The 14,301-nt window shown below is 26.7% G+C and overlaps 2 protein-coding genes across 6 annotated transcripts in view; one reads left to right on the top strand and one right to left on the bottom strand.

Annotated features, from left to right (window-relative positions):
- LOC102673273 (phosphatidylinositol 3-kinase catalytic subunit type 3) overlaps positions 1-2,707 on the top strand; it is a 5,084-nt gene extending 2,377 nt beyond the window's left edge. For all 3 annotated transcript variants that reach the window (XM_006608776.2, XM_006608777.2, XM_006608778.2), the window contains 6 exons: positions 269-820; positions 904-1,379; positions 1,461-1,649; positions 1,718-1,893; positions 1,962-2,036; positions 2,137-2,707. In XM_006608776.2, coding sequence (XP_006608839.1) covers positions 269-820; positions 904-1,379; positions 1,461-1,649; positions 1,718-1,893; positions 1,962-2,036; positions 2,137-2,537 — 1,869 coding nt within the window. In that variant the 3' untranslated portion in view covers positions 2,538-2,707. The remainder of the gene's footprint in view (positions 1-268; positions 821-903; positions 1,380-1,460; positions 1,650-1,717; positions 1,894-1,961; positions 2,037-2,136) is intronic.
- A 2,147-nt stretch (positions 2,708-4,854) lies between these two features.
- LOC102673668 overlaps positions 4,855-14,301 on the bottom strand; it is an 11,360-nt gene continuing 1,913 nt past the window's right edge. Inside the window, exons 3-4 of one of the 3 annotated variants that reach the window (XM_006608781.2) lie at positions 9,160-14,179; positions 4,855-9,060 (exon numbers count right to left, since the gene is read on the bottom strand). In XM_006608781.2, coding sequence (XP_006608844.1) covers positions 5,042-9,060; positions 9,160-14,179 — 9,039 coding nt within the window. In that variant the 3' untranslated portion in view covers positions 4,855-5,041. Of the gene's footprint in view, positions 14,180-14,301 lie in introns of all 3 variants that reach the window. The other 2 variants (XM_031514576.1, XM_006608780.2) reach the window with 2 other exon arrangements.

Here is a 14,301-nt window from a genome sequence, read left to right on the forward strand (position 1 = left end):
TTGTTATACTTGCCATTTCATTAAGTTTAATGAAAAGATTAATAAAATATAATTTAAAAATGTTATTTGATATTATAAACAAATATATATTAATATTAACATTAATATTAAAAAATAATATAATAAATTTAAAATTTATAATATACAAATTAAATATATAACATACAAATATATAATTATAAATATAAATATATAATAAAAATAAATAATAAAAATAATAAATATATTTATTTTTATTTTCATATATTTGTTATATTTCTATTATTAGGAAAATCTTGTGGAAGCAAAACATCATAAACTGGCTCGAAGTTTAAGGAGTGGTGGTCATACCCGAGAATTAAAACCAACTTCAAATGTTCGTGATGCTTTAAATATAATATTAAGTTATCCACCAACAACAGCACTTTCTACAGAAGAACAGGATCTTATTTGGAAATATAGATTTTATTTGTCAAATCAAAAGAAAGCTTTAACAAAATTCGTAAAATGTGTAAATTGGAAAGTTGCTGGAGAAGAACGGCAAGCATTAGAAATGTTAGCATTATGGGCACCACCTGATCCTGAAGATGCATTAGAGTTACTTGGTCCAGCATTTACACATACAGCTGTTAGAAGATATGCTATTACTCGACTTAATCAAGCACCTGATGATGATTTAATGTTATACTTGTTACAATTAGTACAAGCTTTGAAATATGAAGATTTTGAAAGTATTAAAAGGGCACATCAAATATTAATAAAAGAAAAAGAAACAGAAAAAGTTGAAAAATTGGATAGAGATGTACAAATTAATGATTCTTCATCTATAGCTGTAACAACTGTAAATACTTTTATAATATAAACATTGAATTTCTCTAATTTATTACAAAGATAATTTATTACATAGATATGCATTATTTTCAGTCTAGTGAATCTGAAAATGGACAATTTTCAATAAATCAAGATTCTCTTATGGATTTAGCATCTTTTTTGATTACTCGTGCATGTCAAAATACTACTTTGGCTAATTATTTTTATTGGTATCTTTCAATTGAATGTGAAGATCAAAGTGATCCATCTATAAGTGCAAAACAAGATACTCGTGTCAAAGAAATGTATAATACTGTAATGTCAATGTTTTCAATGATGCTGGCACAAGGAAATGCTATTTGGCAAAAAAGGAGAGCATTTCTTTTACATCAAAAAATATTTATTGATCAATTAGTAGCATTGGTGAAAGCAGTCGCACGAGAAAGTGGAAATCGTAAAAAGAAGACTGACCGATTGAGAGTGTTATTAGCAGATCCAGATCCAGCATTTAAAATTAATTTTTCGAATTTTGAACCAATACCTTTTCCTTTGGATCCAGAAATTTCTATCAAAGGAATTATACCTGAAAAGTATATAATTTCTTTTATAATAATGAATATTTAATTTAATTTAATGAATATTTATATTTTAATGATTTATGCTATTTTTAGAGCTAGTCTTTTTAAATCAGCTCTCATGCCATCTAAATTAACATTTTTAACAATGGATAATAGTGAATATATTGCAATTTTTAAACATGGTGACGATCTTAGACAAGATCAATTAATTTTACAAACAATTGCACTTATGGATAAGTTATTAAGAAGAGAAAACTTGGATTTAAAACTTACTCCTTATAGGTAAATATTTTTAAAACAATTTTTCGATATATAATATTATTTAAAATATAAATTAATTTATATTTTAGGGTACTTGCTACAAGTACTAGACATGGTTTTTTACAATTTATTGAATCTACAACAGTTGCTGAAGTTCTAGCTAGTGAAGGTTCTATATTAAGTTTTTTTCGAAAACATCATCCATCCGAAAATGGTCCTTATGGTGTTGTACCTGAAGTTATGGATACTTATGTTCGTAGTTGTGGTAAGAAAAATATATTTTTTTCTAAAAGAATTTATATTAATTTAAATTATATATAAGTAAAATTTCAGCTGGTTATTGCATTATTACATATGTGCTTGGAGTTGGTGATCGACATCTAGATAATTTACTTTTAACAACATCAGGTAATTTTTTTTATAAATTTTTTAAGTTATTTAAATTATAAAATTAATAAATATAAAAATATAAATAATTATATAAAATTAAATAATATTTATATTTTAGGCAAATTATTTCATATAGATTTTGGTTATATTTTGGGTAGAGATCCAAAACCTTTACCACCACCAATGAAATTAAGTAAAGAAATGGTTGAAGCTATGGGAGGTGTAGGTTCAGAACATTATCATGAATTTCGAAAACAATGCTATACTGCATTTTTACATTTACGTAGACATGCAAATTTAATTCTAAATTTGTTTTCGTTAATGGTTGATGCTAGTGTTCCAGATATAGCATTAGAACCAGATAAAGCTGTTAAAAAAGTTCAAGATAAATTACGATTGGATTTGAGTGATGAAGAAGCAGTACATTATGTACATAGTCTTTTGGACTTATCAGTAACAGCTGTAATGGCAGTATTAGTGGAACAATTACATAAGTTTGCACAATATTGGCGAAAATAAAATCAATCGAAATAACGATTGTAAAGATTGTGTTCCTTTATAATTACTGCAAATATTATTATATTGTATATACAAATGGCCATACATTTATAAATGTAACATAATTTATTGTATTTTGGGATTATTTTAGGTAATAAATCTTTGATAATAATAAAAGATAATTATACTTTTTATAAGTCTATAAATTACATACAAAAATTTTTAATATTTAACATGTCATGTGATTATAATAATAAAAAAAATTTGTTACTATATTACATATATAATATATATATATATGAATTATATACTTCAACAATAATTTTTAACAATTTTCATAAAATATAATATAAATATACAATATAAATATTGTTTGTTAGTTTTTTTGAAAATATATTAAGTGAAAATTATTATTAGTGAGATTATTAAATTTATTGATAAAAATTTATTGTAATGGGATAATTTCAAATAATAAAACAACAAAAACATTTATTGCATATATAATTTTTTATGTAAATATTTATGTATTTATTTTATCTCTTAGTTACAATCGTGTATGAGGTGCACACTGTAGAAATAAAAAGTATTGTTAGTGATGAAAATATCAAATTGTTATCCATATAAGAACACGATAATGCTATTTTAAACACTTTATGCCACTTAAATTTGGTTACTTCAATGAAGCAATATATTTCAAGTTACGATTGTATCAGAAAATTTTAATAAAAAATGTAATTATATTTCCCTATTTCACAGTATTATATACTATTTATAGGTACAGAAATTTTTATAATATATTTTTTTGAGTGAAAAATATATGTACACGTGTATTTATCTATATATCGATTAAATTCAAAAGCAACAAAAAAATTCAAATTCAAATTCAGTCCATCTTTGCAATTTTACCTGACTAAATTGCTTTTTTTTTCAAATAAGATACATATATGATAGTTAATAATTTTTCATAATAGTAACATAATATATACAAGCGTGATCATGATTGAAAACGCCGCGAAAATAAGAATAAATTTATTTTTGATAACATGAGTTTATAAAGAATATAATATAAATGTTTATATTAGAATATGTTGGCAAATCTGTCTTGTTTGAGACTTACATTGTTTTTTTTAAAAAACATTGTTTACTTTAAATTACACATCAAAAACCATTAAAATACAAATTCGTTAAAATTGCGATATATAATTGCAATTATTTTACATAAATAAAATGATTTTGTTCATAATAAAATGTTTATTTTCAGTAATTATACAAATATTTATTTTAAAATTACTCCCCTGTAAATATTAATTTATTTCAAACATGACAGATCTCCTTATATTAAAATCTTTTATCCTTTACATTTCATCAGCACACGGATTACACATTATAATTGAAATAATAGGCTTCTTTATTTCTCATAAATGTAAACTATTACCTACAAATAAACAATGTATGTGTAATAATTCAATCCTTAATTCGCTCAATTATCTACATTTGTGATTATACATAAAGACCTTTTTCAGCAAGTAGTTTATGAATGATGAAAAAAAAACAATGAAAAACTATCTTTAAATAAAGCCCAAGAAACTGATTATTTAAATTTTATAAATATTTTGGAACGTACGTTATTGGTACTTATTGAAGATATATTGTGCATTTATTTTAATACGTTTATTATTACGATTTGTCATTACGAGTAGTAGTAAAATTTCATTGAATTATTTTTCCTGATTCAATTCTGATTATCTTCAATAAGAACCTGTTATAATGTACAATTATTTAATAATATTTTTTTAATTAATACATGAATAATAGTATAAACATATTTTTATTGCAAAATTAACAATAATTAACAAATATTACTACTACTCCAATGACTTTTTACAAAATTTTACAATATATATTGTACGTGCATTGTATTCGAAAATATGTAATCAATTCGTTATATGACAAAGTATTTGTGTCCATTAAAAAAAAAAAGTTATGAATGATAATCTAATTTAATATATCGATGTGCTTATATTATTTCAATATATTAAACAAGATGAATATATAAGATCATAATATTTTTTTAATGAAACCATAATTTTTCTTTTATTAATTACACTGCTCACATTTTAAATTTTATGTACGGATTATATCCGTAGTTGATACATATACACACGCACACACATATTGTGATAATCGTGCGTATAATATATATATATGAATGTGTATATATATGTGTGTTGTGTATATATATATATATATATATATATATATATATATATATGCGCGCACACACACATATACACATACATACATGTAGACATATATATATTTATTTTTATATATATATATATTCATATTTATATGGATATAAATTATAATAAGAATCTAATTTTAATCTTATATTTAATCATTTGTCTTAATATTATATTTACATTGAAAATAGACGAGTTTATATATCAATGGCTGTTATATCCATTAATCTATGAAAACAAGGACTCTTCATATAGCGAAATGCTATTTCGCATCATAATATATTACCTCTCTGTAGGCCTAGTGGCTGGTACAGAACTTTCTACAAGATCATGCCTCTCTATTGGTGAATTTTCCAATGTGTAATCAACTGGATACCTTTCTGTATATGTTGGTGTAGCTTCTCCTTGTTGAGTTAATTTTAATTCATCAGATTGTTCTTGATAAAAACTTTGTGATGCTTCAATATTTTGTGAGGAAGATTGTTCTGATTTTTCTATATCATCTGCAGAATAATAACTTTGACTTGCTTCACTTTCTGGTCTGTGATCATAGTAACTGGGAGAAACATTATGACTGGAATAACTTGGTGTAGCTTCTTCTGGATTAAAATAACTTTGACTTGCTTCTTGTGGATTACCATCATAATAACTAGGAGTAACTTCTTCTTGTGGATCTTCATCTAATCTTGAATTGGTTTCTTGTCCTACAGATTCATAATAACTTGCTGTTACTTCTTGATGATGAGTATAGTAACTAGATGGTTCATTTCTATGATCAGTACTTTCTGTAACAAAATTCTGAGAGGGAGTTTCTTCTAGGCCAGGCATTGAAATTGGTACTTCATAAGATGTTGATACATTTTGTTCTTCATAACTAGATGTTGGTATTGAGTCTACATGAGTTGAAGTAATATCTGGATTTAAATTATATGAAGATGTAGGTATTTCAGGTACTCCATTGTCATGGATACTTGTATGTTCTGCACTAGATGATGCAATATTCAATTCAGCACAAGGTGGAATTTCACAAGACGATGTACTTATTGCACTTTCTTGATCTGGATCTCTTTCTTGATTTTCTGGTGTTTCTGGAACATAAGACGAACTTGCAGTTTCGTCTTCATTAAGCCCGGAATTATTTGTAGAAATTGAAGATGTACCAATACCATCTGTACCTATATCATTAGATTGAGATGGCATATTTCCTTCCTGACTAATTTCTGGATCTGTTTCTAAATTTTCTGGAATATTTTCTGGTTTACCAACTTCATAACTCTGTGTTGGAAATGTTTGATCGTCAATCGTATCGTCAATAGTTGATCTTCCTTCTTGAGTTTGTATTAATTTATTAAAAGATTGAGTTGGTGCATTTGTACTTGCTTCTGCACATGTTTCATATGATTGAGAAGCTTCATTTATTTTTGTTGAATGTTCAAATGATTGTGTCGGTGGTTCTGCTACAACAGCTTCTTTATCTGTTTCCATAGATTCATATGTTATTGATTGTGAAGGTTCCCTTGAATTTTCAGATTTTATAGCAGATTGACTAGGTAAATCAATAGAATCAGTAGTCATTGCTATTCCAAGTTGTTCATATGATTGTGATGGTGTTTCATGACTAGTCTCTGCATTTGTTTCTTCAAAATGTAATTCTAAATTTCTTCGTATCAAATTTGTTTCACCTTGAGAAGATGGTTCATCTCTTTGAGAATCTTCTGGTTCTTTTATTGTATTTGCAACATAAATTTTAGGTTCAATAGTCTCATCTATATCCATATTCTGTTCATCTAAACGATTTAGTGATTCTGCAGGTAGAATTTGTGCTTCTTCTTGAGAAATTTCTACTTCATTAGATGTTGCTGTTTGTTCTTCACATATAGGAGAATGATTCTTGATATTAGATTGCTCATCAAAGTTTAATTCTTCAAACTTTTTTATATTTTGCATCTGTTGTGAATTATTTGTATTTATTTCATTTGAATTTGAAACTTCAAAACTTACATGTTCTACAGATGAAGTTTTTATATTAGATTCGGAAGTAACTAAAGTATTTTTATCTATTATTGACACATTATTTGTCATTGCATCATCTGGTTGCTCCACAATTTGTACATGTACTATATTATCATTATTAATTTCTTTATTTTGACTTCCAATTACTACATGAGAATTGTTATCTCCTTTAGTAACGGTTTGTTTCAAAATCATTTCTTCTGACTTAATAGAAATTTCTTGAGAAGAATACACTTCTTGTAAAGGTATTGCATTTTGTTCTTCATTTAAAATACAAGATTCATTTGTAGATACAATAGATTCTTGGGAAGATGATGCAGAAACATCATGAGATACTATTATTTCTGATGTTACGTTAATATCTTGCGAGTTTACATTTTTTTCGGAAATAGGTTTTGAAACGAGCATTTCAGAAACAGGTACATCTGCAAAAGTCTGTTCTGTTCCTATTGATGATTCTATAGTTGAACTGAATTGTACATTTTCAGTATAAGAATCATCTATTATCGGCATTGAAGGAGTAGTTTGAACTTGAGAACTTTGTAAAACTATATTATTTGGTATAGAAACTGAATATGAAACATTAGTTATAGAAATAGTAGTATTTTGTTCACTGGAAGTTTCTATATTATCTTCTAAATTTGGTAATACTAGATATTGAGTACTTGCAGGGATTTCTGTTCGAGCAATTTCTGTTGTATTTGGATTTTCCATAATTTCTCCAATATCTGGCATAGAATTACCAGGAATTTGAATTTGTGCTTCTGCCGTTGAAATATAAGAAATATTAGGATTTGTAATTGTTATTGGTAATTCGAGTGAAGATGGAATTGTTGCCACAGCAGAAGTTGAGGTTGATTCTGCTTGTATTGGTAAATTACTAGGTACCTCTAAGGGAGTCATTATTGGTTGATTCAAAGTCAATGAAGTTTCAAGTACAGAGGGAGAAGAAATAGGTTCTGTAGGAGGTATAATAGTTGATTGCAAAATAGTTTGATTGATTAGACTTGTTTGAGTCAAGCCAGTGGTCATTACGTTTCCGGTAGGATTTTCTGTTAAATTGATTTCTTGTTGAAAATCTGTATTTGCCAAGGCAGCAGCCAAAATATCTTGATTTGATGTTTGTATTACTTCTGAAGTAGGAAAACTTTCTGATATAATTGCTTGAGTAGATTCTGTAGCATTGGTTTGTATATTTGGTAATACAGCACTATCAAATTGAAGAACAATATTGTCTAGTGTTCCTGCTTCTCCTAATGAACTAGGATCTATATATAATGTTCTTGTACCATCTGGATTTTGTGTAGTACCTTCTAATGACATAAGAGTATTATTATCAAGGGGTTGTATTTGTCCTTGTTCATCAATAGTTACTAAAACATAAGTTTGTGTTCCATCATTACTTTCTGTTGGTAAAGCCATTATTTGTGGTTGTGTTGTTACTTTTGGTTCTTCTATTTTTTCTATTTCATTAGTTTTGTCATTAAATTTTTCTACTTTCGGCTGATCCTTTTGAACAGATTCAATAAGTACATTTTCTAATTTTGATTTTCTGTCAGAATCAATAGGTTCTAATGGTGGAAGAGATAAAGATGTAGAAAGATTTGTATTCACATTAGTTGGAGTTACTGAATTCATTGGAACATTTAACAAATTTTTTTGTTGTTGTGTAGTAGTTTTATTTATTACATGACTTTTTGTAGTAATTTTTGTAGTTGTAGTACTACTAACTGTCTGTTTTTGTTGAATTGTTGTTTTAGATGTATTTGGCACAGAAGTTAATGGTACTGTTTGTTTTGACTGCATATTTTGTACAGTAGTAATGATAGGATCTTGTACTTTTTGAACAACTATTTTTTGTTGTGTTTTTTGTTGTCGATTACCACGAGGTATAATAACTTTTTGTATAGTTGATGTAGGTACAGCTTTTCCTTTTTGTTGAATTTGTGGATTTATCCCCATTGTCTGTTGAGTATTACCTTGAGATGTAATATTTTGTTGCACAATTGTTTGTTTAATCATTTTCTTCCCTTGTTGTATAGTTTTCTGTGTAGGAATAGTATTTTGTAATACAACTGTATTGTTACCAGTTTTAATTTGCCCTGATTTTCCTTGTGAAGCAGCAGACATTGGAAGTTTTTGTGATTTTTGTAACATAGGTAGCTGTACTTTTTGCTGTACAGATTGGTATTGTACTTTATTTCCTTTGGATGGACTTTTTGCTGCTATAGCTTTCACTTGTTGTCCCGTTATTGGCGTCAAAACTGTTGCTTTACTGCTTACAATACCTTGAGGATTTAAAAGTGTTTTGCTAGTAATAGCTTGAGATATAGGAGTTAAAATAGCTTTAGAAGTACCTAAATTTTGTGAAGATAAAATAGTTGTACCTTTTGTAACTAAGGTTTTTGATCCAATAATTTTTCCACTTAAAGAGGTGCTTATTGGTGTATAAATGCCTTTTGTAATAATTCCTTGAGACAATGTACCTAATAAAGCAGATTTTGCAATTGTTCCTGAAATAGGGGTTAAAACTCCTTTTGATGCTATCATTCCTGGTGTATTAATAATCTTATGTCCAGCAGGAAGTTTAGATGTTGTTGCTGAAACATTATCTCCTTTGGGAGCAATGATTGTTTTTGAATTTATAATACCTTGAGGACTGATAGGACAAAATACTTGACCTTTATTTGTCATAATTCTTTGAACTTTACCACTTAATGATTTAGAAATATTTAAAGGCAACATTTTAGTTTGACCAGATTGCGCTAATATAACTACTTTACTACCTTGTTGAACCTGTACCTGTGCATTTCCAGCACTTTTACCAGTTGGTATAGCAATTTTTTGTTGTGTACTAGTTTTTCCTTGAACACCATATCGTAACTGTTGTCCTCCAGAAGTTTGCACCACTACATATTTACCTGATGCAGTCTTTTGTGTTAAAAGAGGAGATACTTTATTTGTTGCTGGCGTATTTTGAAATTTTAAACCTTTTACACCACCTGTAAGTGGTGGTACTAATGTTTTTATACTTGTAATTGTAGGTTTTGCTTTAGTTTTGTTTTTCAAAATTGCTGGAGTACCACTTTTTTTCTTTGTAGGTGATATTTCATTTGTAGTTTCATTTAATTTGTATTGAGTTTGAGTGGGAGATACTATTTGTGTAGTTGGTGTAAAAGATAATGTTGTTGGGATTGTACTAGATGCAGGTATAATAGAAGATATAACAACAGGCATTTGTTCAATACTTTCTGGAGTTAAAACATCCTCACTTAAAACAAATGGCATTGAATTTATATCTAGTTCCATATCTGCCAAACTTTGTGAACTTTGTTGAATATATTTTTCACTTGTAGCAGTTGTAGTAGGTATATTTGAAACTTTTACATTTAACTGTTCATTTTGTGCTTCAATCATTGCAGCTGTTTCTGCTTCTTCAGCTTTCAATACTTGTAACTTTTTAGTCAAAGATAAATGTGGAGATGTAACTTTTGGACCAGTTTTCATTTTGGTATTTGAAGATAAAGATTCAATCTTCATAATTTTTGTTTTTGGAGTACCCTTTTGATCTGATCTTTTTGTATTTTCTATTTCTAGTTTATGTTTTATTCCTTTCTGTGGTAATTTATCTAATAATTTCGATTTCAAAATTTGCAAAGGTTCAGTTAATGTAACGTTTTCAATTATTCGTGGCATTTCACGTTTTTTTACCGGTACAGTAACGTCGGATGATGGAGAAGGTGTAGAAGTTGATGTTCTTGAAGATTCATCTAACTTTTGCATATCTATATTAATAGATTTAGAAGTATCTTCAACTGAGGATGATTGTACTAAGGATTTGGATATAATGTTAAATTCATTTGATGATGATGATGATGTAAATTGATCAACATTTTGAAATATAGTAGTTTCATCTACTTTTGTGTCAATCTCAAGATTTTGATCAACTACTACTTCTATACCTTCAAAATTGCTAACAACTGTGATTTGAGAATTATTGTCTTGAGATGAATTAGGAAAATCTGAAATATTTGAATCTTTATTTATCACATTTTGAATTGCTTCAGAAGGATTTATATCTACCTCTTCTTCAGTTTTTTTCTTCATTAATTTTTTACACTTCTTTCCTTTTCCAGTTGTATCAGGTTCATTAATTATACCTTTTCTTTTGTCCATATGTAACGTTTTTAAGAAAGCTTCTTGGAATGTATTTGTTGATTTTTCTTCAGGAGATAATTCTTTATCTTTCTTTGATTTAATACATGTTTCTGGTGTAAATTTTCCTTTATATCTTGTTTGCATAGATATTCTATTTTCAATTTGCTGCTCATTTAATGTATTTGTTAGATCTTTAGATAATTGTTCTAATTTAATTTCTTGTTCCTTTTCTATTGTTTCTATTTCTATTTGATGAATTTTTTGAATTACTGGTATAGTTTCTCCTTCATTTTGTATTATAGTTTCTTCTTCTATTTGGTTTATATCTTTTGTATTTTCCATATTATTTATGTCTGTTTCAAGATTTTCTAAAACATCTTCTTTCTGTTTTAAAGAATTAATTAATTCTAAATCTATATTAGTTTCAATTGTTTCAGTATTTATATTTTGTGATTTTTCTTGCTCACTATTTAATCCAGAATCTATGACTTTATTTGTAGAAGTATCAGTATCAAACATATCAATTTGTGATAGTTCAAACTTTTTTATTTGAGACTTTTTAGGAGGAAGCATTTCAACAGTTTTTGAAATATCTATTTGTTGATGAGAAGATGTTTCTTTCTCTGGTAAAAATTCTGATTGAAGTGTAGATGAAGATTCCAAATCTTTTAAATTTTCTTGTTGAGGATTATTTTGTATTAATATATCTCTAGTATCATTATCTTTTTCAAGAATTGTATCTTCAGTTTTAACAGTAATTTTTTCTATTATTAAAGATTTTGTATTTTCAAAAGTATTAGATTCTTCTAATAGAATTTTTTCTTCAGTTGATACTTGTAATTTTTTAGAAATTTCAGTAGAAGTTTGATTGTCATTAAGTTTTGTGTTTAATTCTATAAACATTTCATTTTTGGTATTTTCAAGTAAATCATTTTTCACTTCTATATTTGAAGAATTCACATTATTTTCTGTTGTATCCATTTTATTACAAGAAATTTCAATTTCTTTTTCTTCTTTAAGATCAATGTTTTCATTTATTTTCTTGACATTTTCTATAAATTTTTTATTTCTTTTTGATTTAATTTTTATTTTTTCAGAATTTTTTTCTTCATTTTCAGATTGACTTTCATCAGTCTTATATATTTTTTGATCTACATCTTGTACATATATATCAGATTCTAAATATTTTTTATTTGGCTTTCGTTTCCTTCCACTATATGGACGTTCGCTATCAGATTCGGAAGTTCTTTTTTCTATTTCAAATTTTTCAAAAACTTTTGGACTATTTTTATTATTCCTTGCTTTTGGACTTTCACTACCACTAGCACTTCCGCTAGTACTAATACGATTAGATTCTGATTTTCTTGGTCTACCTCTATGCTTACGAATTTGCGAAGTAATATTGGATTGATCATTGTTTAATAAAGTATTTGTAGAATTTGAATTAGGCACTTGATCTTGATCCAACATATCTGCATCTGAATTTTCACTTTGTTCTGGAAATGTTTCTGTAGATTCTGAAACAGTTTCATCTTCTGTTTCAACTGTGAATCTATCACATAAAATTTCTTCAGTTTGTTTTGAAGATTCGTTTTTTATGTTTTCTATATTTTCGTTAATAGAGTTTTTAGAATCTGGTTTACTGCATATAGAAATATTTTGTATATTTAAATCTTTGCTTTCTATTAATTCTTTATTAGTATTTATATTTGTTTTAGCAGAATTTTTTGAACCATTTGTAGCATTTTCATTTTCAGCTTCAACTCTTTCAACTTCAAATATTTCTACAATTTCTAATTCTGTTTCACAAGTATTAATATTAGATTTTTGTATTTCTTTTGATTCTTTTTCAGACTTAGCTTTTTCTTTTGCTTTTTCAATTATTGTATTTGTCTCTTTATTATAAGTTATAATTTTATTTTCATTTTCTTTTAAATTCTGCTCATTTAAAGATGGCAGTGTATTTAATTTTTCACATTCTTTTGGTTTAATATTGTTATCTTCATCTTCAGGTTTACTATGTTCAGTTTCTTTTTCTTGTTCTGTTTTTAAGGCTTGACTCATTTCAAATTCCTTTATTATTTCTTTTTTTTGGTGAAATGCCCGTCCTTTTTTTCTTACAGGAGGTATAGATAGTTCCTCTTCATGAAAATCAAAACAAGATAATAATGATTTTTTATCATTTTTATCTGATGTGTTAAGTTTACTTTCATTATCAGCATTAAAAATTTCTTTTTCCGTCTGTGATTTATTAATAGATTCATTACTTTCAATATCAGATATTTTAATATTTTTCTCTAGCTCAGGTTGTTTATCAAAAAGATTTGACTTAAAATTTTTTGAAATATTGACATTTTCAGATAAAGAATCCTCTATTATATTAATTGTTGTAAGCTTTTCAGTTTCTTTAAGTAATTTTTCACTTTCTTCTATAATTTCATTGGTATCTGTTATTGTATTATTCTTTTCATTAGATTCTTCTGATTTTTTAAAATCAAATTGATCTTTTGGTGAATTATTTACAGATGCTAAATCAATAGATTTACTTTGATTTAAACTAATTTCTTCATCTGATTCATCTTCCCAATCTGCCAATATGGTATCTCGAATTTTAGGATCTGAAGTCTTTTTCTTTTTAGCAACTTTTTCATTTTGTTTAATTTGTTTTCTTTTACCAGATTCACTATTGCTTTTATTTTTATTTGACTGACTCTTTTCTTTTCTTGCATATTTTCTTTTTGGAGTATCTTCATCAGAATATCTGCTTTTATATTGAGAATAAGTTTTGACTTTAGATTTTGATACTGGTGAATTTCCAGATCTATGACTTTTTATATGACAGATAATAACATTAACTCGTGAAGAAGTAAAATTACATAAATGGCAAGGATATTGTGGAGAACTACTTATATTTGGTGTAGATTGTAAACTACTAGGTTGTTGACGAATTCGAACTTCATGATCACTTTCTCTTAAAAAACGTGGATGTGTAATTTTTCGCACAATTTCAATACTATCATTTTTTCTGTGACTTTCATCACGTTCTCGTTTCTTTTTAGAAATTTTCTTATCCCCAAATAAAGCTGATATATTTGGTTTTTCTTCTGGACAAAATTTGTCATGACTTAATATGTCAGGATCACCTCCTGTCAATTTTTCAGCCATTTCAACATCTCCAGGAAATTTATCCATATATCTGGAACCATCTTTACTTCTGCTTCTATATTTATCTGCAAGTAACATTATAAAATATATAATTACATGCAATAAATTTTTTTGAAAGAAAAATGATAATATTTCTACATAAATGTATATATATATATATATATTTTATATATATATATATATTTATTATTTTTAAATGATATATT

Source organism: Apis dorsata, unplaced genomic scaffold (genome assembly GCF_000469605.1).
Source record: "Apis dorsata unplaced genomic scaffold, Apis dorsata 1.3 scaffold_44, whole genome shotgun sequence".
Classification (NCBI taxonomy): Eukaryota; Metazoa; Arthropoda; class Insecta; order Hymenoptera; family Apidae; genus Apis; species Apis dorsata.